Source organism: Trichomycterus rosablanca, chromosome 2 (assembly GCF_030014385.1).
Source record: "Trichomycterus rosablanca isolate fTriRos1 chromosome 2, fTriRos1.hap1, whole genome shotgun sequence".
In the NCBI taxonomy this organism is placed as follows: Eukaryota; Metazoa; Chordata; class Actinopteri; order Siluriformes; family Trichomycteridae; genus Trichomycterus; species Trichomycterus rosablanca.
The window spans coordinates 16,899,162-16,925,384 of record NC_085989.1 but is presented as its reverse complement, the minus strand read 5'-3'; the positions used below and the strand labels follow the sequence as shown (position 1 = coordinate 16,925,384).

The window sequence follows — 26,223 nt, the reverse complement described above, 5'->3', positions numbered from 1 at the left end:
AATCTCCGTCCTCACAGCACAGTACAGCGTAAGACTGTTTTAATCAATACCAAATGCTTCTCGAAGGCTGGACTCCTACATGCATATACAGATAGGAGGCAAGTTTCATAGTTAGGTGTTCGGCCACCACGAACTGCCAGAACAGCTTCAACGTGTCCTGGCATGGATTCTACGAGTATGGAGCAACACATTTCCGAAGGATATTTCCTTTAACTGGTGTTTTGATGATAGTGGTGGGAAGTGCTGTCGAACATTCAAGTCTGAAATCTCCCAGAAGTGTTAAACCGAGTTCAGATCTGGTGACCATTGCTATAATATGATTTTTGTTATTCTCATATTCATTAAACTGTTGGGAATTGCTGTGCTGTGCTGTGAATTCCTGGAAGAGAACAATCTCATAAGCATAGAAATGTTCCATCATATTGACCAGGTATGAATGCACTGATGAGCCAAAACATTAGGACCACCCGTCTAATACCGTGTGCTTTCAAAACAACAGGAGTCCTGTGGTACCACTTACCATGTGGATTATCTCACAGCACATCCTGGTGTCATCTCTTCCACTGTACCCAATGTACACGTGCCAGGCTGACCACATGATCATGGAGAAAACGGCTCAAATGCCTTTGACTGGCCCGCGATCACACAGCCACATACACAGAAGGGTTTGATGCGCTGTGTTGTAACATATTCACCTCATCACTAGAATTAAAATGATCTGCAATTTGAGCCAGAGTAGCTTTTCTCTTGGTCTGTACCAGACACCATAGCTTTCATGTACAATGGAATCAATGAGCCTTGGCTGCCAAACAACCTGTAGGCGGTTTGGGCTCGTCCCTCCTCGGACCACAATTGGTGGTATTTACCACGACAACCTACGAACAACCCGTGCTGTTTTGGAGATACTTCAACTCAGGTCTGCACATTTAATAGCTACATGAATAAGTGATTCAGTAATTTAAACTACAACCCCGAATCAGAAAAAGTTGAGACAGCATGGAAAAAGCAAATAATAAAACAGAGTTTCTTACATTTACTTTGACTTTTATTTGATTGCAGACAGGATGAAACTGAGATATTTCATGGTTTATCTGCTCAACTTTATTTCATTTATTAATAAACATCCATTCCAGCATTTCAGGCCTGCAACACATCCCAAAAAAAGTTGGCACAGTAAAGCATTTACCACTTTGTAATGTTGCCATTCCTTTTCACCACATTTAAAAGACGTTTTGGCACCGAGGATACCAAGTGATTTAGTGTTTCAGCTTTTATTTTGTCTCATTCTTCCTGCAAACACGTCTTAATATATGCAACAGTACGGGGTCGTCGTTATCGCATTATTTGTTTTAAAATTCTCCACACATTCACTATCGGGACAGGTCAGGACTGCAGGCAGGCCAGTCCAGTATCCGTACCCTCTTCTTCCACAACCATGCCTTTGTAATGTGTGCAGCATGTGGTTTTGCATCATCTTGTTAAAAAATACATGGACGTCCCTGGAAAAGATGACGTCTTGAAGGCAGCATATGTTGCTCTAAGATCTCAGTGTACTTTTCTGCATTAATGCTGCATCACAGAAGTGTAAATGACCTTTACCAAGGGCACCGACACAGCCCCATACCATGACAGACCCTGGCTTTTGGACTTGTTGCTGATAACAGTCTGGATGGTCCTTTTCGTCTTTGGTCCGGAGCACACGGCGTCCATTTTTTCCAAAAAAGACCTGGAATGCTGATTTATCTGACCACAATACACGTTTCCACTGTGTGATGGTCCATCCTGGATGCCTCAGAGCCCCGAGAAGTCGACGCCGCTTCTGGACATGGTTAACATAAGGCTTCTTTTTTGCACAGTAAAGTTTTAAGTGGCATTTGTGCATGCAACTCTGTATTGTAGTGCTTGACAAAGGTTTGCCAAAGTAATCCCTCACCCATGTGGTTATATCAGCTATTGTTGAGTGGTGGTTCTTGATGCAGTGCCGTCTGAAAGATCGAAGATCATGGGTGTTCAGCTTAAGCTTGCACCCTTGGCCTTTACGTACTGAAATTCCTCCCGATTCCTTGAATGGTTTAATGATATTCACTGTAGAGGGAGAAATATGCAAATCCCTTCCAATCTTTCTTTGAGGTTCATTGTTTTTAAACATTTTACCAAACCATGATTACAATCACCAGTTGACATCACCTCATTACTAGCCCTAAATTGCCCCGCCCCAACTTTTTTTGGAATGTGTTGCAGGCCTGAAATGCAGGAATGGATGTTTATTAATGAATGAAATAAAGTTGATTAGATAAATATCTGGGGTTCAAACTGTCTGCAATTAAATAAAAGTCAAAGTAAATGTAAGAAACACTGCATTTTTATTTTATTTGCATTTTCCATACCGTCCCAACTTTTTCTGATTTGGGTTGTAAATGTGACAGGTCTATCTCAGGTTTAAAATTTTTCAGAGTAGAAGGGACTCCTATCTTTACACACGGTATCTAAAAGCATAATTAAAATGAAGTTGTTATAGAAAGATGAGGAAAATAGTCCAATAGTCCTGATGATCATAAAGGGCTCTGCTGTGCTCCTAAACCATTTGAGAAATAAGGTATCCCGTCTAGCTAACCTATTTTACTTAAACTCGCATTGTTCATTAGTGTGGACACAGTTCAAGACGAACTAAATAGAAAGTCTGCATTTACAAAGATTTACAGTGCCTTCAGATGTTTTTAAATCATCCCCATTAAGCTGATCCTCAAGCCATCAATTATTACAAAAATGTTACAAACCACATCATTACAAAGTTACTAATCTTAATCTTCATATTAAATCTAAAAAATATAAAAGGGGAATACAATTATTCATCATTTATTCTTTAATATTTTCCAGAAATTTAGAGCCTGCTGACATAAAACTTACTCCAAAATTGAACAGAATGAGCGTCTGCAGATAGAAGTTTGACTTTCTGTATTGCACAGTAGAGCTGGGTTAGGCTACTAATATTTTACTTGTAAAAAGATTACTTTGCATGATTAAGGGGGGAATTTTCTAAGAACCACGACCATAAACAGTCACTTGGAAGTTCTAAGAAAAACTGCAACCAAGAAAAAATCAATTTATTAATTTAATAAATGGACATTTTTTCTGCTCATGTCCAATTTCTTTTTTAAAAGAACAGAAAATAACAATAAAAAATGAATTGTATAGATACTTGTTTAATATACACCAATCAGCCATAAAATTAAAACCACCTCCTTGTTTCTACACTCACTGTCCATTTTATCAGCTCCACTTACCATATAGAAGCACTTTGTAGTTGTACAATTACTGACTGTAGTCCATCTGTTTCTCTGCATACTTTTTTTAAACCTCCTTTCACCCTGTTCTTCAATGGTCAGAACACACACAGGACCCCCACAGAGTAGGTATTATTTAGGTGGTGGATCATTCTCAGCCCTGCAGTGACACTGACATGGTGGTGGTGTGTTAGTGTGTGTTGTGCTGGTATGAGTGGATCAGACACAGTAGCGCTGCTGGAGTTTTTAAATACCGTGTCCACTCACTGTCCACTCTATTAAACACTCCTACCTAGTTGGTCCACCTTGTAGATGTAAAGTCAGAGACGATCGCTCATCTATTGCTGCTGTTTGAGTTGGTCATCTTCTAGACCTTAATCCGTGGTCACAGGACGCTGCCTATGGGGTGCTGTTGGCTGGATATATTTTTTGGTTAGTGGACTATTCTCAGTCCAGCAGTGAGAGTGAGGTGTTTAAAAACTCCAGCAGCGCTGCTGTGTCTGATCCACTCATACCAGCACAACACACACTAACACACCACCACCATGTCAGTGTAACTGCAGTGCTGAGAATGATCCACCACCTAAATAATACCTGCTCTGTAGTGGTCCTGACTATTAAAGAACAGCATGAAAGGGGGCTAACAAAGCATGCAGAGAAACAGATAGACTACAGTCAGTAAGTGTAGAACTACAAAGTGCTTCTATATGGTAAGTGGAGCTGATAAAATGGACAGTGAGTGTAGAAACCAGGAGGTGGTTTTATATATACCCCTGACAGACAGACTAAAAACCATCTGTTGAGCAAGCCAAGGGCGACAGTGCCAAGGAAAAACTCCCGTAAATCACAGGAAAAAACGTTTAGTGGAACCAGACTCAGCAGGGACCCATCTTCTTATATACAGTATATTTATCTTATCACTGACAAAAAAAAGTTACGAGCAAATAACCCAACAGTTCAAAAACAAATGTTTCACAACAAGTCAGGACAACAATAGTTATTTTACCCCCTATACAGTGCATATTAACAATCTCTGGCCCTGGATCTTTTACCCAGAGATTTTGCTGGCTTTTCTTTGAATGGCCTTGATTACTTAAACTGCATAAAGAAGCAAGCTTTTGTGGTGAATTCGTAAATGCAGCAACCACAGATGTTTTCAGGCAATGGAATGTCAAAATATTCCTGATAGTGTAGTGCTATTCAAATTAAGACTGTAGTATGCACAGCAAAAGTCATATCAACATTGTCCAGAAACACTACCAACTTTACTGCTATTAACCTCACCTGAGCTCACAATTAATCAATGTATAGTGGAAAACCAAGCTTTCAGATTTCAAATGAAAATCATAGGAATCACATTTTTCATTTATTTATTAGGATTTTAACGTCATGTTTTACACTTTGGTTATATCCATGACAGGAACGGTTACACAAGATTCATCAGTTCACAAGTTTAATGTCAAACACAGTCATGGACAATTTAGTATCTCCAATTCACCTGACTGCGTGTCTTTGGACTGTGGGAGGAGACCGGAGCTCCCAGAGGAAACCCACGCAGACACGGGGAGAACATGCAAACTCCACACAGAAAGGACCCTGGACCACCCCACCTCAGGGAATCCCGTTTTTCAAGCCAAAAAATTAAAAAAAATAATTAAAAAAAGCAAGCCACCCAGATTGTTACCAGTATAAAGTTCAAAAGACAAGGTTGGTGATGGTATAGGGGTGTATACATAGCCATGGTATGGGTAATGTGCATAGTTGTAAGGGCACCATAAACTTAGAAATGTATACACTGGCTGTTTTTCTGGAACGTCCATGATTATTTAAATATGACGATGGGAAACCACGTTCTGCACATAACAACAAGGATGTGATTTGTCTCACACAACAACAACAAGATTTGTATAATGAAAAACTACTAATGCAAAACTGAATAATTTAAGGACACTTACAAAAATGACAACTGCAGGTGCTTCCATGGCATTGCTCAACGCTTAAATAAAAATGTGAACCGGGTGTTCGGAGAGTGCAGGGTTAAATACGAGAGCTGATAGTCAGCTTCTCAGCTGCCTGCCACCACCATGCTGCCAGCTGCTAGATTTGCATAACCAGTGAAGGAGAGATGGCTGGAGCGAGCGAGGAAAACAGAGGGCGAAAGGCTGAGAGGAGGGGTGCGTTTACCCCAGACACTCCCACACACTATAAAGCCTAACCATACCGAACTTCAGACACAAACCACACGTGGATTTCCACTCTGAGGGACAGAGTAGCTGCTGAGGGACTGAGCGGCAGAGCATGGAAAGCAAGAGCTAGCTCGGTGGATGTAACGGAGGGTGAAAAACAGCAGAAGTGAGGAGCGAGGGAGGACATTTGAAATGTTTCTGCGTGAATGAGAGACGCTGAAGTGCAACCTATCCTACGAAAGGCCTAGAAGTGAGGAACATAAGTCGCTCCTGCATGCCGATTAGTTTCCCTCATATGGCACAACCCATGCATGCATGACTGTGGACCAGCCTCTCCTACTGTAACTACGTCCGAGATCTAGGCAAAACAAGAGCTCTTGAAGATTCTACACGCAGCAGGAATGTCATTCGCTATGGTGCGCCCGGCCCCAAGCCGGTACCTTTACTCAGACATCTCCATGATGTCCGAGGATGACGAGAACGGCAGCGAGAGCTCGGGTTCGGATGACCGTTCCTTCCGACTAGACGGCTCGGGCTATGAGCTTAAAGTTGGCGGCAGGAAGCGAAAACCAGGCAGCTCTGGAGCCGGAGGACAGCTCACTGGAGTTCAGCAGATCATCGCAGGCATTCCCGTCGTCGAGCCGCGCCAGAGAAATGTGGCCAACGCGCGGGAACGTGACCGAACCAACAGTGTGAACTCAGCCTTCACGGCCCTCAGGACTCTGATCCCCACCGAGCCGGCCGACCGCAAGCTGTCAAAGATCGAGACCCTGCGTCTCGCTTCCAGTTACATCTCGCACCTGGGCAACGTGCTGTTGGTGGGTGAGGCCTGCGGGGACGGACAGCCGTGCCACAGCGGCGCCCAGTCGGCATCGTACTACCACAATCATGGATCGCCTGGCAGAGATTCGGAGAACTCGCAGCCCAAACAGATCTGCACTTTTTGCCTCAGCAATCAAAGGAAAATGGTGAGTGGCAAATGTAGATGTGCAAATTAGGGCAAAGGCTGAAGGGACTGTGTATGATTTAGGTTGTTTATTGGGGGAAGCATTAAGTGTCATAAACGTATGACTTTTCTAAATCCTAATTAAACCGAGTTAAAACAAACCCTAGCTTATAGATGCTTGCTGTTGGTACTCTGGACTTCCCGAACCTTTTCCTTGTGTTCCTGCCAAGAGGTTTTAAAACTGCCACCTTAAAGCTGTCACCTTTATGGAAATGTGTCATTGTAATTAACTATTAAACAAATAAAAATTATGAGAAGCAAGCAGCGCTTACATTTTGTGTACCGACCCATGATGTTTAAATTTAGAGAACTATGTTAAATCTGAGCTGGCATTTCTAGATTTTACATCAGACACACTAACATTTAATTTAATTTAATTTTGTTTTATTTGATTACAGTGACCCACCTTAAATGCTAACACCTGACGGCAAAGTACAAATTCATCTGTAATACTTAAATGCTAAATATTCTTTATATAATATCTAATAAATATTTGAAAATAAGAAATAGGAATAAAATAGAAAGCAAATATACTTTTGAAAACACAACCAAGTATTACTGGGACAATTTAATAATAAATAAAGCAGATTTTGTATTAAGTGTAAGTTTAGACCTGACCTTACACCATATTAGATTCGAGAAATGGAATACTGTACACCAGGACAGCAAACACAGCTTGAAACGAACCTCTGATATACCGAAATAAACTCAGCGAGCAACACATGCTGAGCCTTCTAAACTTGAGTTATTCCTCCATTCACCTGCCCTGTGATATCTCACACAATATCATCATTCACAGACAGCCGACGCTGCTACCATTACCTCGAGAACGTTCCGAAAGATCGCATTTACAGCAGGAAAGTATTTGATCAACTAAATTCTGTCAGGAGGTATTCAAACACATCATCTGTCTTCCAGGCTGCGAGTCCTCCGAGAGTTCCTGACCTTAGCCCATAAAGCCGACACCACGGCACATTAAATATAAACCCGTAAATCACAGCCAGAGCCATGAGGAATAAACTAACACCAAACCAAAAACAGAGAGAGAGAGAGGAAAAGAAAATGTAATTTAAACTTGCACAGCAAACAGCTGTCAGATGTGAAGTACGGCGAAGTATGCCTCGGACGATCTGTGTCGGCCACGAAGTTGGAACGTCGCTCAGTTCAATCCGTGCACATTGACAGGAAGTGGAAAAGGCTACTACAGAGTACAGTCAGCAGAACTAAACAAGTAAATATGGTGCAGGCAGCTACTGATTCACTATCATGGTTAAGTTAAATGTGCACGCTTGTGATGAATGGGCCGGCGGGAGGTATTTAGATGCAGATGTTAATGCTCTGTGAGCTAAATACTGGGAACATCTGTTCGCTTCTGTTCCGTCAACAAGCACAGCATCATACAGAGTCATTTATACTCTCAGACGAATTGAAAGCACCAACAGCAGCTAAAACCTGAAACCAAAGATTAATCACAGAGGGGTGAAATTTACTGGGGTAAAAATAATAAACGGGATCTGACCTTCTAGAACTGTTAGTGTAACGATACCATAAAAAAGAAACAATGTATTCTTTAAGCTAATTCATATAAGTATCCGGACACCTTACGATGATGCTGTTGGACACACCAGTCTGAAATAATGGGCATTAACATGGTGGCACGACCACACACTTTTTTTTTAGGCAATGACAGCCTTTACTCGTTTGGAAAGGCTCTCAGTAGACCGCTCGCAATCAACGTTTTATATCTGCACAATGGTTTTCGGTAGGGTTAAGTTGTCAAACCATTTATATATTGACCTTGGACACCTCAGTCCAAAATAATGGCCATTAACATGGTGGCACCCCCACCCACTTTTTTAAGACAATGGCAACCTGTACTCTTTTGGAAAGGCTTTCAGTAGGCATTGCTCGCAATCAACGTTTCAAATCTGCGCAATAGTTTTTATATATATATATATATATATATATATATATATTGACCTTGCATTAGGCAGAGGGGAACAGTAATATCATAGAAAAAGGAAAAGGACTTTCCCCAAACTGTTGCTACGTATATAGAGGCATGTAATTTTATAATATATTACAGAATTGATTTCATGCATCTGATAGAAATGGGTGTGTGCAAAATATCAGAACTCAGTAATCAGGAAAGGTGTCCCAATACTTTTGCCCATATACCGTCTACTTACATACATACATACATTTATTACTATTATCTGGTTTTAACAAACAACAAAACCCAATATAACATTGATATTAACTCCTTCACGATGAGGTAAATATGGCAAGGTGGCACTGCTGGTAGAGTGTCTGCCGCAAACCTACGCGGACCTAGGTTTGAACCCAGCAGCTTATCACGGTCTTCCCAGGTCCTCAGGTTTTCTAACACTCACCAAAACAGATGAATAAAATGGACTGGCTTAAGTGTGAGGGGCTGAGAAATAATCCAATATAAAGAAAGCATTGAATGTATGTTGCAACTTATCATCAGGTTTGGAATACAGATAGATACTAGAAGCTACACATACTTTGTTGATATTTTATTGATTTTATTTACTTCATTTATTGGCATAGCTCTTTGACTCATTCTCCAAAAGCCACTTGGCACCTTCACTTTAAAACCCTGTTAATACCTTTAATCCCAATTCAAGCCGTTGATATATAAATTACAGTGTATGTGCATTATTACCCTGCTGTTATCTTTATAAATATAATAAATTAATAAAAACAGAAAAGCTGTCAAATTGCCATACAAATATTTATGAACAACAAACAACAACTAGCAAAATGTTATAACTACATACCCGATACTTTATTATATTATTCCTATACAAACCTGAACCAAGCTTTTTGTTATTATTAGCTGTATGGGCTGATACATATAGCTCGATGTCAAACACAGTCACGGCCAATTTTGCAATTTTCTATACATGTCTTTGAACTGTGGGAGAAAACACCACAAAGACACAGTGAGAACATGCACACACAAAGGACCTGGACAGCACCACCTGGAAATCAAACCCAGGTCCCAACTGATACACATGGACTCTAACGCATTATAATTAAGACGTGACACTTTAAGAAGTCCTGTGTTCTGTTTGCATGTGGACGATCCTTACAAAGTAATGTAACAGAAATTTCAATATGAAATGCGTCAGCGGATCAGACAGAAACAGTACCCGATCACCAAAACTAAACGGTCCTATATTACAACCCATGACAAACCAGACTCAAGGCTTTCAAATGAACCGGATTTGTCAGGGCAAGTGCTACAAAACATGTTTGAAACTGTTTAAAAAAAAAAACATGCCACTCACATTCAGAACATATTTTGTGGATTTGTGTGCTGGAGATTTTAATGCTCTGGACACATAATATCTAGATTAGGTCTTTGTTTACTATGTACTAAAAATTGCAGCAATGAAAGTGTTTTCTTTAAACAAAAATTCAATCCATTGCCTTTCTAACATTGTAAAGCTGTTGGGTAGAACATTCAGTGCTTGATTAGTTATAGAGAAATACAAATCAAACAGATGATAGAATGATGTGGTATGAAACAATGAGACAAACCATGAGAGTAACATTAGAAAAACATGCATTTGGACATGGATACGGTAAAGCTTGAGGTGAAATTTGTGCACGTATGGGTGGATGTAACACTTAGTAGCGAGGATGAGGGGCTTTTAAACAGCTGTATTAAACTTTAAATGTTTTATTCTATGACTTGCAATGGAAGAAATAGCAGAATCGTGTTTAGGAAGCTATCCGACCATCCAGAATTATGTGAAGGCCAAATATGACAGACAGACAGACAGACAGACAGACAGTCAGTCAGTCAGTCAGTCAGTCAGTCAGTCAGTCAGTCAGTCAGTCAGTCAGTCAGTCAGTCAGTCGTCTGTCTGGGCAGGAAAGGTTTATGTGGGTGCTTTGTATCTGTTCGATAGTCTCTGATATTATATGTATATTCCTAATTTTGTAATTGTAATGAAGTTCAAAAGCTTTTCTGCTTTTTCAAGGTTAAAAATGTCTTTCATTGTTCCAGCTATGGAGAATTTTTGTCTTTCCCTTTGGTATTTAGGGCACTCAGTTAGTATGTGTTTAATTGTGATGGGTAATTGGCAGGATTCACATTGCGGGGCATCCTCCTCCTTAGGAGTGACCCACTACACCAAACTAGACCCAATCACACTTTCATTAATTAATTAAGATTTTTTTTAATAACTTCTGCCTAATGCTACAGCTGGATTTGACAGCAATAGTTACCTACCAAAGCTTCAGATAAGATGTCTACCCAAGATTCTCACCCACACAATTACACAGCAACAGCAAATGACGGCACACTATTAAACAGATACTATTAACTATGATACAGATGTCTCATAATAAAGATGTATCAAAGAACTGCCTCAAAAGAGCTGTTCTCTAAAGCGTCAAACAGCAGCTTAGCTAAAATTGACAAATGAGAGATTTAATTCTGACAGGACTGCAAATGATCAGGACTTGATAAAGACGGACCAGACCTAACGTGTACAGACTTTTAAAAATCAGAAAGATCTAATATACCAACATAAAAAAGGAACACTGTCTAAAAACATTAGGTCCAATTCCCATATTTATCTCTATTCATATATTTAAAAAAACCCTAAAAGATAAAGATAACAGAAGTATTTTCCACATTTGATTTTTTCCACCAGACTTGCACAGACCATTAGAAGTAAGCGCTTCTCCGTACAGCGTAATAGCTTTAGCAGGTGAAGAAAGTGGCTTCAGAAGATGCAGATTGCTCAACCGGATGCACCGGATGGAGGGGTAGCATTGGGGGTCTTGAGGCCCCTTCAGGAGTGTTCAAATCGTGCGTGGAAATATTTTTAAGGCAGCTCGGGTACCTCACCACATTTCCTCTCTGTGGTAAAGGTAGCTGAGCGGGTTACTAATTGGGTGAGAAGCGAGTTCGGAGTCGTGAGGCCGCACTGCTCTCGACCCGTTCTTCATAACTGTTAGGGCTTTCATCATTAGCAGCATATGGAAGTATTTAAGGGATATGAATGCTAACGGGAGCAACCAGCTCACACCTTGTGAAATAGTTCTACAACATTAATGACAAAAGCCCATAAAAAGGGGGCTAGAGATGCACTACAGCTCCTTTTATTTATTATGATTTTTTTATTAACTTATTATATTATGGAAAGCAACATGTAGTTTTTTTGGAGATCGAAACCTCCCTGGAAATGATAGTGCAAGGAATGCAATGCAATACAACAGTGCTATTTAAACCTGCACCCTTATATCCAAATCTGACTAGAGATATTTTCTAACACAGGTTAACTAAAATATTACTCTAGCTAGCTGGCCACTAGCTGATTTTATGTAAAGAAAAGACAAGTCTGTAAAAATTCCACCTTAAAAGTCATTATTTAAAAACATCTGCAATTATATTATATGATATTTTGCCATAACCCCAGTGTGGGTTCGACTAGAAGAACAATAATCATTTAAGAAATAATCAAGCAATACTTGGGGACTAAGGGGGTAAGAAATAATCCTAAGCAAATACTAAATTAGCCTTATTTGTTTTAAGGTTTCAAAACCTTCTCAGTAAATTACCTAGTTTGGTCAAACTGTTTTGGGATGTCTGTCCTTCAGAAAGTGAACCCTGTTCTACAGACTCACTACTCCACCTCCTTCAGCTCATACCAAAAGCCCTGTATTGCAAATCTGAAGCTAAATAAATCACTACTAAGACAGGAATAATTGCTTTCAAAGATGACCGGCCAGACGCAACCCTTAAAAAAGATATACATCCTGGCGATTGCAGTCAGCAAATATTATTATACCCTCTATGCTCTGTTTAATCCATCAGGCACTTGTGGTATAAATTACGGCTGCACTGTGGACCAGATACACAATATGACAGTAAAATACTTCCCAAAAAAGATAAAACAGAAGTAGACCTTTTAAAGAACAGGTCAGACGTTGCTAAAGACACTGACCTGAACACCGGACAAGAGTTTAAATTGGTATTAACCGTCAAGTCATAATAGCGGTCTTTATGAATGATGCCCTTGAGAACCGTGTTAAATTCTGTAAGAAATCTCAGTCTATGGTTCTTCCTCATTTGTTAATAATTTAATGGGAATTCAGGAAGGTTATTAAAAGAGTTTCAGTTTTATGGATTACTATTTGGATTATTATTAAAAAAAAAGATTACATTTGTTACATGATCTGTTTGTCATTGCACATCTATGGATATTTAATGCCCAAAACACATCCATCTATCTATCTATCTATCTATCTATCCATCCATCCATCCATCCATCCATCCATCCATCCATCTATCCATCTATCCATCTATCCATCCATCCATCCATCCATCCATCCATCTATCCATCTGTCCATCTATCTGTCCGTCTATCTATCCGTCCATTCATCCATCCATCCATCCATCCATCCGTGCATTCATCCACCCACCCACCCAGTTATTTTGGGCTAATATCTTTATTACCTGAGCCTTGCTATTATGTTGTTTTTTCCACCAGGTTTTTATTTATGTTTACTTGTGTTTTTCCTACCATAGTCACACTCAGATTGCTTATTTTAAACTAGATCACAGTTAAAATTTTTTAAGACAATTTTCTATTGGTGAAACATAATTATTAATTAAATTGAATACAGACTTTAGACATTCAGATATCCACATTTGGCTGATTGATTTTTTTAACAATGCAGTGTCCTATGTGATTAGATTTTGTATTATGAGGAAGAAGTATTTATATATACATATATTTGATTCAAAGTACTATATAGAGTCTAAGAAGGTAGATTTTAGAAAGAGGAAAATAGGGCTATTATGTGTTGCTTAATGTTGATGGTACGTCAACAAGGGCAAATAAAGTAAAAATGCTTGTGCTTAGACAAGATATTAAAAGCAAAAATAGATCTAATTAGTTCGGCACAATCCATCCACAAGTGCTGAAAGGTGCCAATGAGCAGAAATAAATAAAGAAAAAAAACATTAAGGCCCGTTTTACTAAAATTCTCTCAGAGTTCATTAATTAGGCACTGAGTGTTTGGACAAAAAGATCCACCTACACATGAACATAAGAATGATGGCATTCCATGTGTTGCGGCGCTCGGAAAAGCAAACAGGGAAATGTGAGCCAGGTGTCCGTCCGTATGCGTCTGTCTGTCTGAGAGTTACCACAGAGTGTAAGCTGAGCCCAGAAAAACACCAGGCTGCTTACAGGCATTACCGTGAGGGTGTGGACGTAGTGAAAAAGTGTGACGGACAGGCAAATATGACCGTGACCATAAGTCCAAGAAAATGTAACTGGTAATATTTACCAGAAAGTACTCTTCTTCTTAAATCTAATAAACATTTTCTTTTGTTACAGAGCAAAGACAGAGAGAGAAAAACAGCCCTGAGGAGTTAATACCAACAGGAGGAAACGATGGACTCGCAGGGTTTCGGAGAAAATCTTGACCTGATGATGACCTTAAACTCGACTTTATGATGTACATATGCAAATAATTCATATTTAATTAATTCTATAAATATTATACATGGACGCTGACCCTTGGGAAGAAAAACATCTACAATTTTACCTGGACCTTTCCATCAGCTGGCCATCGAAAATACTCACATCCACCACAGCCTCAGGATTTTCACTCCAACGCCTCACAAACTAAAAGTTTCCATCTTTAAGACAGATCAAAAGCAAAAGCATAGGACTGGACCACAACGGGCAAAACAATCACATACTCCTCACAGAGTAACATCCATCACGGAACTAAAGCGGTGCTGTTGTTCAAATCTGAACAAAATCAGACTCACCGAGAGCAACAATCTAAAACACAATAAGAAATGGTACCCGGTTAAACTGTAACTGGGTCAATATGAGGACTGACTGATGGAGCGCCTTTCACAAATCAAATCTGACATCCTCAACCATGTTTCTCACCTATTTTGTGAAACTAAGGTGCATATAGTTGGCTATTCAAAGTATGCCAGCAAATTAATCAATACAATATAATGTATATTAAATATGCCAGAATGAATTTACTCATATTCATGTTTATTAAATTAAAAATGTCAAATTAAATCAAGTGCTGCAATTTAATTTTGACTTCTCTACTTCTCTTGCACAAAGTCTGACTGTTTTAAAGCTGACAATTATTTAATCACAAAGCTTTCAGAGCCTAAAGTGTATGTGAACTCTTTAGAACTGCTAATAAACCACACACTACAAGTTAAAAATAACGTCAGAATAATAATCACACAATGGGTGTGTTCGAAAAGCTAGGGAACTCTCTACATAGACAGCATTTTACGTCATCCTGTGCGCGCTCCCGAGAAGGAGGCTGTTCGAAATCCTAGATGCCTTAAAATCCACACTACTGAGGCATCTTAACATTTCAATGTTATTTTGGCTCAAGATCGAGTGAGTATCCGATGCTGCCTTAGTGATCAAGGCAATCCCAGCATTCATTGCGGGTCGGGTGCTCTTCTCTCACAGAAAAATAAACTTGGAGTTATTTTCAAACGTAAATAAAATATTACTGATTTTTAACTTGTATAAACTTGTACCGAGTGTTTTTATTTGCAAGTTCGGGCTTGTCAGGAAATTTAACCGTTATCGGTACATGAAGGAAGATGTTATATTGACGTTAGCATGCTGTGCTACCTCAGTTTATTGGTTTTAATGCCAAGATGCTAAATGCTAAACGTGAAATGCGAAACCCGATGGAATCGCTGTCTAAGTAGTGCGTTCGAATAACCTGACTTATAAGTCATTGACTTATTAGAATTCTCTCTACTGAGGCAGCTGCCTATGTAGACAGTAAGATAGCAAGGCAGCTCACTAGGTTTTCGAACACACCCCATGAGTTTAGAATAATTGTATGCAGTTTGAGATCTAGTCTGGACTATCAGTTCTGGCACTGACTAGGGCTGCCGCGACTGGTCGACCTAGTCGATATAGTCAATATTTTAAGTCGATGCATCGTTTTTAAAACTATGCTTATAAATGATCCTCTATAATTTTTACAACATCTCCATTCATATAAGCGTTCATATGATTTCCCTCAGCACTACTTGCTGTGTGCATGACCCAAGTCGTATTTGGTCCGGTCACTGGTTGGCGACATTAAGCTTAAAAGTCTTAAAAAATGCCGTCTGCAACCGTCGGAGGCCGACTGTAGAGAGCTTTCAAAGAAAACCTCAAAGTTTTCCAAGACCCAAATCATCAAACATTTGGGAATAATAAAACGAAAAGATGATTTGTACACGGTGCAAAGTTTTGATGGTACCACAGCAGCACCAGTGCCATGTTGCACGTCTATATTGTGTCATTACGCTTCTTAAATCTCGGAGATCCTAGAATACCAAAATCCTTAGCGAGTTCAGTTAGGGTGCATTTTTACTTCTATATTGTTTCATTAAGCTTCCTAATCGCAGAGATCTTGGAATACCGTATTCCTTAGCGAGTTCAGTTAGGGTGCATTTTTACTTCTATATTGTTTCATTAAGCTTCTTAATCGCAGAGATCTTGGAATACCGTATTCCTTAGCGAGTTCAGTTAGGGTGCATTTTTACTTCTATATTGTTTCATTAAGCTTCTTAATCGCAGAGATCTTGGAATACCGTATTCCTTAGCGAGTTCAGTTAGGGTGCATTTTTACTTCTATATTGTTTCATTAAGCTTCCTAATCGCAGAGATCTTGGAATACCGTATTCCTTAGCGAGTTCAGTTAGGGTGCATTTTTACTTCTATATTGTTTCATTAAGCTTCTTAATCGCAGAGATCTTGGAATACCGTATTCCTTAGCGAGTTCAGTTAGGGTGCATTTTTACTTCTATATTGTTTCATTAAGCTTCTTAATCACAGAGATCTTGGAATACCGTATTCCTTAGCGAGTTCAGTTAGGGTGCATTTTTACTTCTATATTGTTTCATTAGGCTTCTTAATCGCAGAGATCTTGGAATACCGTATTCCTTAGCGAGTTCAGTTAGGGTGCATTTTTACTTCTATATTGTTTCATTAAGCTTCTTAATCGCAGAGATCTTGGAATACCGTATTCCTTAGCGAGTTCAGTTAGGGTGCATTTTTACTTCTATATTGTTTCATTAGGCTTCTTAATCGCGGAGATCTTGGAATACCACAGTTCTTGGCGAGTTTAGTTAGAGCGCATTCACACGCGCCGCTCACTTTGGGCTTGCAATTCAAATCAAAGCACAAAAGCTTCTCATGTGAAACACTTACCACTTTGTTTACATCACTTAGAATTGGATATGACTAGATAGTCATATGATGAGAAAAAGAGGACCACAGGAAGAAACCTCTGCACATTTGAATTCACAATTAATGTTTAACACCTTCATAATATTGTGTTGGTCCACCTTTTGCTGCCCCATACGCAACAAACTGATGCACTGTGTATTCTGACACCGTTCTGTCAGAACCAGCATTAACTTCTTCAGCAGTTTGGGCTACAGTAGCTCCTCTGTTGGATCGGACTTTGAGCCTTGGACGCCCATGACCCTGTTGCCGGTTTACCACTGTTCCTTCCTTGGACAACTTTTGATAGATACTGACCACTGCAGACCGGGAACACCCCACAAGAGCTGCAGTTTTGGAGATGCTCTGACCCAGTCCCTTGTTAAACTCGCTCAAATCCTCGCGCTTGCTCATTTTTCCTGCTTCTAACATGTCGATTTTGAGGATAAAATGTTCACTTGCTGCCTAATATATCCCACCCAATAACAGGTGACGTTATGTGGAGATAATCAGTGTTATTTACTTCACCATCATAATGTTATGCCTGATCGGTGTAAATAGAAAGTGTGCACTAGTAAAAGATGTTCTTTCCATTTCAGTAAGGCAATTTTTCATTTTGTTCTGGTGTAATTACATCAACAAATTAGTCTAATGCTGGTTTGCTTACTAGTTTATTAATTTCTACAGAATAAAATAAATCTGAAGATAAAAAGGTATGGAAATTATATTTAATACATTGCAGGATGGAGAATGTGTCTTACAAGATGAGTATGAAAGTATATCCCATCCCTGTCAAAAACATATTCCATAAGCAGCTTATTATTTTGTGAACTTTATTATAATATTTCTCCTTTACGGCCAGATATAAGAGTCTGGCTTTGACTTGTATTAAGTTTTAAGTTAAAACTTTCATGCAGTTATAAGAACCCTTGACATTCAGCTTTTACTCATGTATAATAAAACCAAAATAAAGTCGCACTCAGTATTTTGACCGGTTAACAGGTTTGACAGACGTGCTACACCCTGACACGCTTGATGAATATTATTCCTGGTCACGGAGTCCACCACTCGCTTCTATTCCTCATCCAAATGCCTACCATGACTTTTTCCAGGTCAAAGGCTCATCTTGTCTTATTCAGCTTGCACCCAGACAGAAACATGATTTCACCACCAGAGGTCAAGTTACCAGTGCAGGTCAGACCGAGCCTGTGAGATAGGTTCGACGCAGACATGCACAGTCCTGCTAGGGCTAATCCACACGGTTACCCTGTGGGACATCTTGTACATTTTGTACAGTGCCACGCCTTCACATGAACCCAGTACAATTCTTAGACTTGTTTCATATATCACAGAGCAAATGAATTTATTTATTTATTAGGATTTTAAGGTCATGTTTTACACTTTGGTTACATTCCTGACAGAAACGGTAGTTACTCGTTACACAAGATTCATCAGTTCACAAGTTTAATGTCAAACACAGTCTTGGACAATTTAGTGTCTCCAATTCACCTGGATGCATGTCTTTGGACTGTTGGAGGAAACCGGAGCTCCCAGAAGAAACCCACACAGACACGGGGAGAACATGCAAACTCCACAGAGAATGGACACGGACCGCCCCACCTGGGGATCGAACCCAGGACCTTCTTGCTGTGAGGCGACAGTGCTACCCACTTAGCCACCGTGCTGCCCAGGAGCAAATGAATTAATCATGTATTAGAACTGCCTTTAGGTTCTTGTTTAATAGGTTTGGGTTTTTGATCCTGACACATTTTTGGCATTTCAAAAACCTCAGATGGTGCCATCCAACCACATTTTTGTCCAGGTGGTCAAATAACCACCAAAACAGGTCTGCCATAAATTAGAAGTTGCTGGAACCTACCTGACACTGTCTACAGACAGGTGAGCTTTACCCTGGCATGTGTTTTAAAGTCCCTACTGTTTAAGTTTGGAGGTTAAGAATTTGGAGCAAAGGCTTATTACCTAGTACTTTTACAGTATACTGTCTGAGCAGTTGAGGGTTAAGAGCCCAACAGTGACAACCTGGCAGTGGTGTGGCTTGAACCAGCAACCTTTTGATCACTAGTCTAGTACCTTAACCACTAGGCAACAACTGCTCTTGTAGCCTAGTACAACTGTTTCATGTACTTCAATGGGTGAAGCCTTATTTAGATGGGCATACAACATTTACCAACTGTAACATGTGCCATAACTCCTTGATGGTAATTATGATCGATGACATTTAAAAACTTCCTCCACCACCAAATGTACGTTGCTAGATACACCGATCAGCCATAACATTAAAACCACCTCCTTGTTTCTACACTCACTGTCCATTTTATCAGCTCCACTTACCATATAGAAGCACTTTGTAGTTCTACAATTACTGACTGTAGTCCATCCGTTTCTCTGCATGCTTTGTTAGCCCCCTTTCATGCTGTTCTTCAGTGGTCAGGACTCTGCCAGGACCAGTACAGCGCTGGTATTATTTGGATGGTGGGTCATTCTCAGCACTGCAGTGACACTGACATGGTGGTGGTGTGTTAGTGTGTGTTGTGCTGGTATGAGTGGATCAGACACAGCAGCACTGCTAAAGTGTTTAAACAACTCACTGTCACTGCTGGACTGAGAATAGTCCACCAACCAAAAATATCCAGCAAACAGCGCCCTGTAGGCAGCTTCCTGTGACCACTGATGAAGGTCTAGAAGATGACCAACTCAAACAGCAGCAATAGATGAGCGATTATCTCTGACTTTACATCTACAAGGTGGACCAACTAAGTAGGAGTGTGTAATAGAGTGGACAGTGAGTGGACACAGTATTTAAAAACTCTGCTCATACCAGCACAACACACACTAACACACCACCACCATGTCAGTGTCACTGCAGTGCTGAGAATGATCCACCACCTAAATAATACCTGCTCTGTGGTGGTCCTGTGGGAGTCCGGACCACTGAAGAACAGCATGAATGGGGGCTAACAAAGCATGCAGAGAAATAGATGGACTACAGTCAGTAATTGTTGAACTACAAAGTGCTTCTATATGGTAAGTGGAGCTGATAAAATGGACAGTGAGTGTAGAAACAAGGAGGTGGTTTTAATGTTAGATATAAATGAAAAACAATGCTGATCTTCTCACTTCTGCACAACAATTCAAGCTCACTATAATAAGTATGACTTATAATAAGTATTGTCAAGGCAAATGATCTGGCCCTGATGGAAATAAGAAAATGCCCCTACGGCTAAGTAAATGCACATGGTGCTAGCTCAAAGCTAAACATTGGTAACAATTTGTAATAATCGCTAGGTCATTAAAAAGAATAAATCTGTTTCTTGTCACGTTTCTTCATATGCTAAGACTAATAATCTAGTTTTCATAAAGGTCTCTGAGCATCTAACCTTTAATAAGACTGGAGGTAGCATTTTCCTACCAGCTGCAGAGTCAGACCACTCACCAGCATGGTATACTGGGAATTTTCAAGCACCAGCTCTATAACAAGTGACTGGATGTGACTGTAATAACGGTCCCCGATGGCCAACTTTCCTCTAGCGCTCAGACTCTGGAGGACTGTCTGGAAGATGGTTAGCAGATGACTGGCAGACCGAACCTCATCTGACCTAATTCTGCTCTGCAAAGCGTCAGATCGTTTCGCTTCAGGCACCCCGACCCAAAGTGTGGCACCGAGAGAGCGGCCAGGCGCCGTACTGCTCGAGCTGGAACCTTCCCGAAGCCCGAAAGGAGTCCCTAGCTGACACAGCTGCAGCCCTGCAGTCACCTCACGGTTTAATTTTCACCTACTTATTTGGCCCATGGAAGCAAAGCTCATAAAAGAAATCCCATCATTATTTCAACACCACCAAAGCAGAAAATAACAGTAAAAAAGGTTACCAAGAGGTCAAGTCATTTTCAAGAGCAAAAAACAAAAAAAAACAAAGGCCAATTTAAGTTAATAGTTCCAGCACCGTTCTACGTCTGATAAATAAATAACCTGAAGATTCTCCAACACAGGGCTTCAGCCTTGGAGAACGCTTGTGGAAAGTTCACATTCTGGCAATGCTGGTCTCAAATGGGTTTCCCACCTGGTTCCCAAGCATCCGGTACATCACTCAGAGAAAGTCGTTATTTATTGAAAATTAAATGTCTAATGATGCCCTGAAGCTTTCACCACCACTGACTCCAGTCTTATGACAGAAGAGGAAACCATTGAGTAGAAGCCAGAAGAGCAAACAATTTGCCCCAGATCCCAACTTTCTCCGTTAGTCGTTAACCAAAACATCCAGATGTCAAATATGTACAGATATATTTTTTGTTCCTCTCACATACAAAACCACAGACAGTGATTTAGTTTCAATACGTGTGTGTGCATATTTTCAAGCAAGATGAGAAACGCTTAGAGGAAAAAAATACAGGTGTACCAAAGGAAAAAAAAAAAAACATACCTTATTTAAATGTATTTTTACATTAAAACATTAAAACCACCTTGTTTCTACACTGACAGTTCATTTTATCAGCTCCACTTACCATATAGAAGCACTTTGTAGTTCTACAATTACTGGCTGTAGACAATCTGTTTCTCTGCATGCTTTATTAGCCCTCTTTCATGCTGTTCTTCAATGGTCAGGACTCTTACAGGACCACTACAGTGCAGGTATTATTTGGGTGGTGGATCACTCTCAGCACTGCAGTGACACTGACATGGTGGTGGAGTTTTCAAACACCTCACTGTCACTGCTGGACTGAGAATACTCCACCAACCAAAAATATCCAGCCAACAGCGCCCTGTGGGCAGCGTCCTGTGACCACTGATGAAGGTCTAGAAGATGATCAACTCAAACAGCAGCAATAGATGAGCGATCGTCTCTGACTTTACATCTACAAGGTGGACCAACTAGGTAAAAGTGTCTAATAGAGTGGACAGTGAGTGGACACAATATTTAAAAACTCCAGCAGCACTGCTGTGTCTGATCCACTCATACCAGCACAACACACACTAACACACCACCACCATGTCAGTGTCACTGCAGTGCTGAGAATGATCCACCACCTAAATAATACCTGCCCTGTGGGGGTCCTGACCATTGAAGAACAGGGTGAAATCAGGCTAAAAAGGTATGTAGAGAAACAGTCTACAGACAGTAATTGTAGAACTACAAAGTGCTTCTATATGGTAAGTGGAGCTGATAAAATGGACAGTGAGTGTAGAAACAAGGAGGTGGTTTTAATGTTATGGCTGATCAGTGTAAGTAACTACCATTAATTTTACCTTGTTCCGCCAACGCTCACCCCCCAAGTTCTTTAAATTGGCTCAAACACAACCTATACAGCCTGCGACAAATTCTGCCATTTACTAAAATCTGATCTATTTTTATTTTAAAGGCAAACTAAATTTTACTATTTAATCATAAACATTTTACATTGTAATTGTACTTTTTCACTATAATGTAAACGTAAACCCTAGTGCTGCCCTGTACATTCATATAACGATGTCTAGACAGTTCTCAGCTGTGTGTTGAATTATCCCTTCTCTAAATCCTCTGCATGACCCATGGACCCCCCACCCCCCCTCCAAGGGGAGCTCCCTTTTAACCCCCTCCCCCACATCAGCCTCGCTGGCAGTTGGTTTCCATCAGGCCTTCTGGCAGGTCGTACACTGGGCCAACAGGGAGCTGTGCTGAAGACCGGATGAAAAGGAAGTCCTAAAAATGATGGAAGGACAGGTGGCTAATTTGGCAGCAGTCAAAAAAAAAAAAAGTTTCCTGCACCCCCCTCCGCAACATCCACACACCTGCACGAGTCCAGCGGTCTGCGAACTATAGCTCGACTCGCTCCGTCGGAACAGCACACGATTCATCCAGATGCTTTCCTCAGACCACCCTCCTTCTGCTACCCTGAAGCCCAGACAAGTGCTCTAGATCAACATTCCCCCACTGACTTGGAAAAACACCTCCCCAGTTCTTCTTAAATCCACTATTAAAGAGAGATTTCCTGCTGACAGCGCTGTGACAGGCCAAGATTCGACATAATTTACTATCAAGCTGTCCGTTTTATCGTGGTATTGATTTCAGCTGGGCAGAGGAGACTAAAGAAAGACCTTTGTATCCCCTAAATGGAATGAGTTTGAAATTTAGATCACCTCTATCTATAGGAAAATTGAGAGTCTGTAAACGCTTGGAATGACAATTTCCTCCTGAAGGAATAAATGGAATCTGGCATTTAACACTTTATGCCACCTATAGTAAACGTATTTAATGTACTTTAGTTTTTTTTTTTTTTTTAAACTTGTGTGGTGCCAGTTTGCAAACACACACAATGTATAACAATGTCATTTTTGCTGTTACGAACTTGGAGCTACAAGATTGATCGAGTCTGCCTTTTTTACTTTACATTTTTCAATAATACTGTACTTGCCAGGGACTAAAACTGATAAACATGTAATAAATACTAAATAGAGAACAATAATAAATCTTAACTTTTAGTATGTCATCAACCTGTTGAACCAATAATACTGGACTGATATATGCACGCACACATACAAGCCAAAATATTGAGTCCACCCCTAAAATTGGCAGTATCTATTTCATAACAATTGTGCATGTGATGGTCAGAGATATATTAAATGTTACACTGATGGCAGTTACCCAAAATAAATGACATAATTAAATATAAAGAGTGGCTTTAATAAGAGCCGAACATTCTCTGTGATGAAGAATCTCTAAAACAGAAAAGGGTGCAGCCGTGGTGAATAGCCACCGACAGTGGTACGAGGAAGGACATGCTGCTGCCTTAATAGGTTTTAGATCTGCCAAGAAGCTATGATGCCAAGCCGGACAGTCTGCACACCCCTTTCACCTTCTCCACGTTTTATTACATTTCAGTCTCTCTCTACAAAATAGCAACAGGATTGTGTCAAGGCATAGATCTATAGAAGGGTACAGAAAAATTGCTGCAGCTTTCATCATTCGTAAACAGAAGAAGTTTGGAACAACCAAAAATCTTCCTAGACCTGGCCGGCCGGCCAAATTGAGCGATCAGGGAAGACGGGCCTTGGCCAAGGAGGTGAGCAGGAACCTGAGGGTCACTCTGACAGAGCTCCAGCATATCCTTGTGGAGAAGAAAACAACCATCCAGGCAGCACTCCACAAATCACACCTTTATGGTAGAGTGGCCAGACGGAAGCCACTCCTTAGTAAAAGGCACATGATAGCACGCTTGGAGTTTGCCAAAAGGCACCTAGAGGACTCTTAAACCATGAGAAACAAGATTCTCTGGTCTGATGAAACCAAAATTAAGGAAACCAGGCACCGCTCATCACCTGGCTAATGCCATCCCTACAGTGAAGCATGGCGGTGGTAGCTTCATGATGTGGGGATGTTTTTCAGCAGCGGGACCAGGGCGACTAGTTCTGATAGAGGGAAAGATGAATGCAGCTAAGTACACCGAGATCCTTGAAGAACACCTGCTCCAGAGTGCTCTGGACCTCAGACTGGGACAACGACCTGAAGCACACAGCCAAGAGAACAAAGGAGTGGCTTCAGAGAAAGTCTGTGAATGAAATGCAAAGAAATGATTGGCTATGTCTTTGGGCCCTGCTGAGTCTGGTTCCTCTCAAGGTTTCTTCCTGTAATTTTAAGGGAGTTTTTCCTTGCCACTGTCGCCCTCGACTTGCTCAACAGGAGCTTTTGTATCTGTTGGATCTGTTGATTTTGTAAAGTTGCTTTAGGACAATGTCTATTGAAAAAAGCACTATACAAATAAATTTGACTTGACTATGTCTGAGGGTTAAGGAGGAATGGAATTGAGTGGCGTCCTGTCCATGCTCTTCCTGATAGTTCCAATACTATGTTATTGTAGACCCATAATAATAATGCCACAAAGAACACACAATCTCAAGTAGGTTCAGTGTACTTCAATGGCTCCCCTGGTTACCAGATCTGAATACAATAGAACACAATTTAGAGGTGGTAAAACGAGGACATTTACAGCATAAATACGCAGCCGGCAAAGCAGCAGCAATTAGGTGTACAAAATCTTAAAGGAATCTTTCCAACATCTAGTGGAATTCATGCAGCAACAAACAGAGTTGGTTCTAAGGGCAAAAAATAATCAGAGCTAGAAGAAACCTTTCCTCTTGAGCAACCACATATTAGTTACATTTGTACGCTTTATTTTGATTTCTGTTTCATTTAAAAGAAAAACTCACTCAACTCCATCTGGAAGCTACTGCGTGGGTGGATCTACGAGGAACCTATGTGTCCCAGCTGAATAAAGCACTTAAACCTCTCTTCTACCTTTTCTCAGCCATAACGGAACGTTCAGACATTCTCCTCGGTCCAGTTTCCTAAAGCTGTGTATGGTCCAATCCAACTGGACTGAGGAGAACAAAACCTCTCTGTTTTTCTGAAATGCAAACATTGTGACTGCAATAGCAAAAATACATGAATCATGGGCGCTCATGTGGTGCAGCAGTCTAAGATGCTAGCCCACCAGTGTGGAGAGCTTGAATTTGAGTGTCTCAGCAGTGCTATCGATCTGGCCGGGCTGTCTAACATGCACAGATGGCCGTGTCGGACAGGGCTTCTCCTAACCGCTGCTGCAGAACATAAACATTTGTCTGTTTGTCATAGATGCAGTCAATCATGACTGTGTAGATGGCTGACTGTCATACACTGATCAGCCATAACATTAAAACCACCTTCTTGCTTTTACTTTGTAGTTCTACAATTACTGACTGTAGTCCATCTGTTTCTCTACATGCTTTGTTAGCCTCCTTTCACCCTGTTCTTCAATGGTCAGGACTCTCCCAGGACCACTACAGAGTAGGTATTATTTAGGTGGTGGATCATTCTCAGCACTGCAGTGACACTGACATGGTGGTGGTGTGTTAGTGTGTGTTGTGTTGGTATGAGTGGATAAGACACAGCAGCGCTGCTGGAGTTTTTAAACCCCTCACTATCACTGCTGGACTAAGAATAGTCTACCGACCAAAAATATCCAGCCAGCAGCACCCTGTGACCACTGATGAAGGTCTACAAGATGACCAACTCAAGCAGCAGCAATAGATGAGCGATCGTCTCTGACTTTACATCTACAAGGTGGACCAACTAGGTAGGAGTGTCCAATAGAGTGGACACGGTATTTAAAAACTGCAGCAGCGCTGCTGTGTCTGATCCACTCATACCAGCACAACACACACTAACACACCACCACCATGTCAGTGTCACTGCAGTGCTGAGAATGATCCACCACCTAAATAATACCTACTCTGTGGTGGTCCTGTGGGGTCCTGACCATTGAAGCAAATGGTTTACAGTCAGTAATTGTAGAACTACAAAGTGCTCCTATATGGTAAGTGAAGCTGATAAAATGGACAGTGAGTGTAGAAACAAGGAGGTGGTTTTAATGCTAGTGTATTTTACCACTGCACAACCACAGCACAATTTACATCTTATATTACACTGTAAATATTTTAATTT

The 26,223-nt window shown here is 40.5% G+C and overlaps 2 protein-coding genes across 2 annotated transcripts in view; one reads left to right on the top strand and one right to left on the bottom strand.

The window, feature by feature from the left end:
- The window catches only part of bop1 (BOP1 ribosomal biogenesis factor), a 123,371-nt gene that overhangs the window by 72,491 nt on the left and 24,657 nt on the right, over nt 1-26,223 (bottom strand). The window lies entirely within an intron of this gene.
- Nucleotides 5,535-14,593, top strand: scxa (scleraxis bHLH transcription factor a). Its single transcript, XM_062990261.1, has 2 exons — nt 5,535-6,438; nt 13,868-14,593. Exons 1-2 carry the CDS (start codon nt 5,872-5,874, stop codon nt 13,904-13,906), a joined length of 606 nt encoding a protein of 201 aa, XP_062846331.1. The 5' UTR covers nt 5,535-5,871; the 3' UTR covers nt 13,907-14,593.

Bases quoted from the DNA above. Each gene is read 5' to 3' on its own strand.
- scxa (XM_062990261.1), top strand. From the start codon at position 5,872: ATGTCATTCGCTATGGTGCGCCCGGCCCCAAGCCGGTACCTTTACTCA. The intron at 6,439-13,867 runs GTGAGTGGCAAA...CTTTTGTTACAG, and splicing joins TCAGCAATCAAAGGAAAATG to AGCAAAGACAGAGAGAGAAA.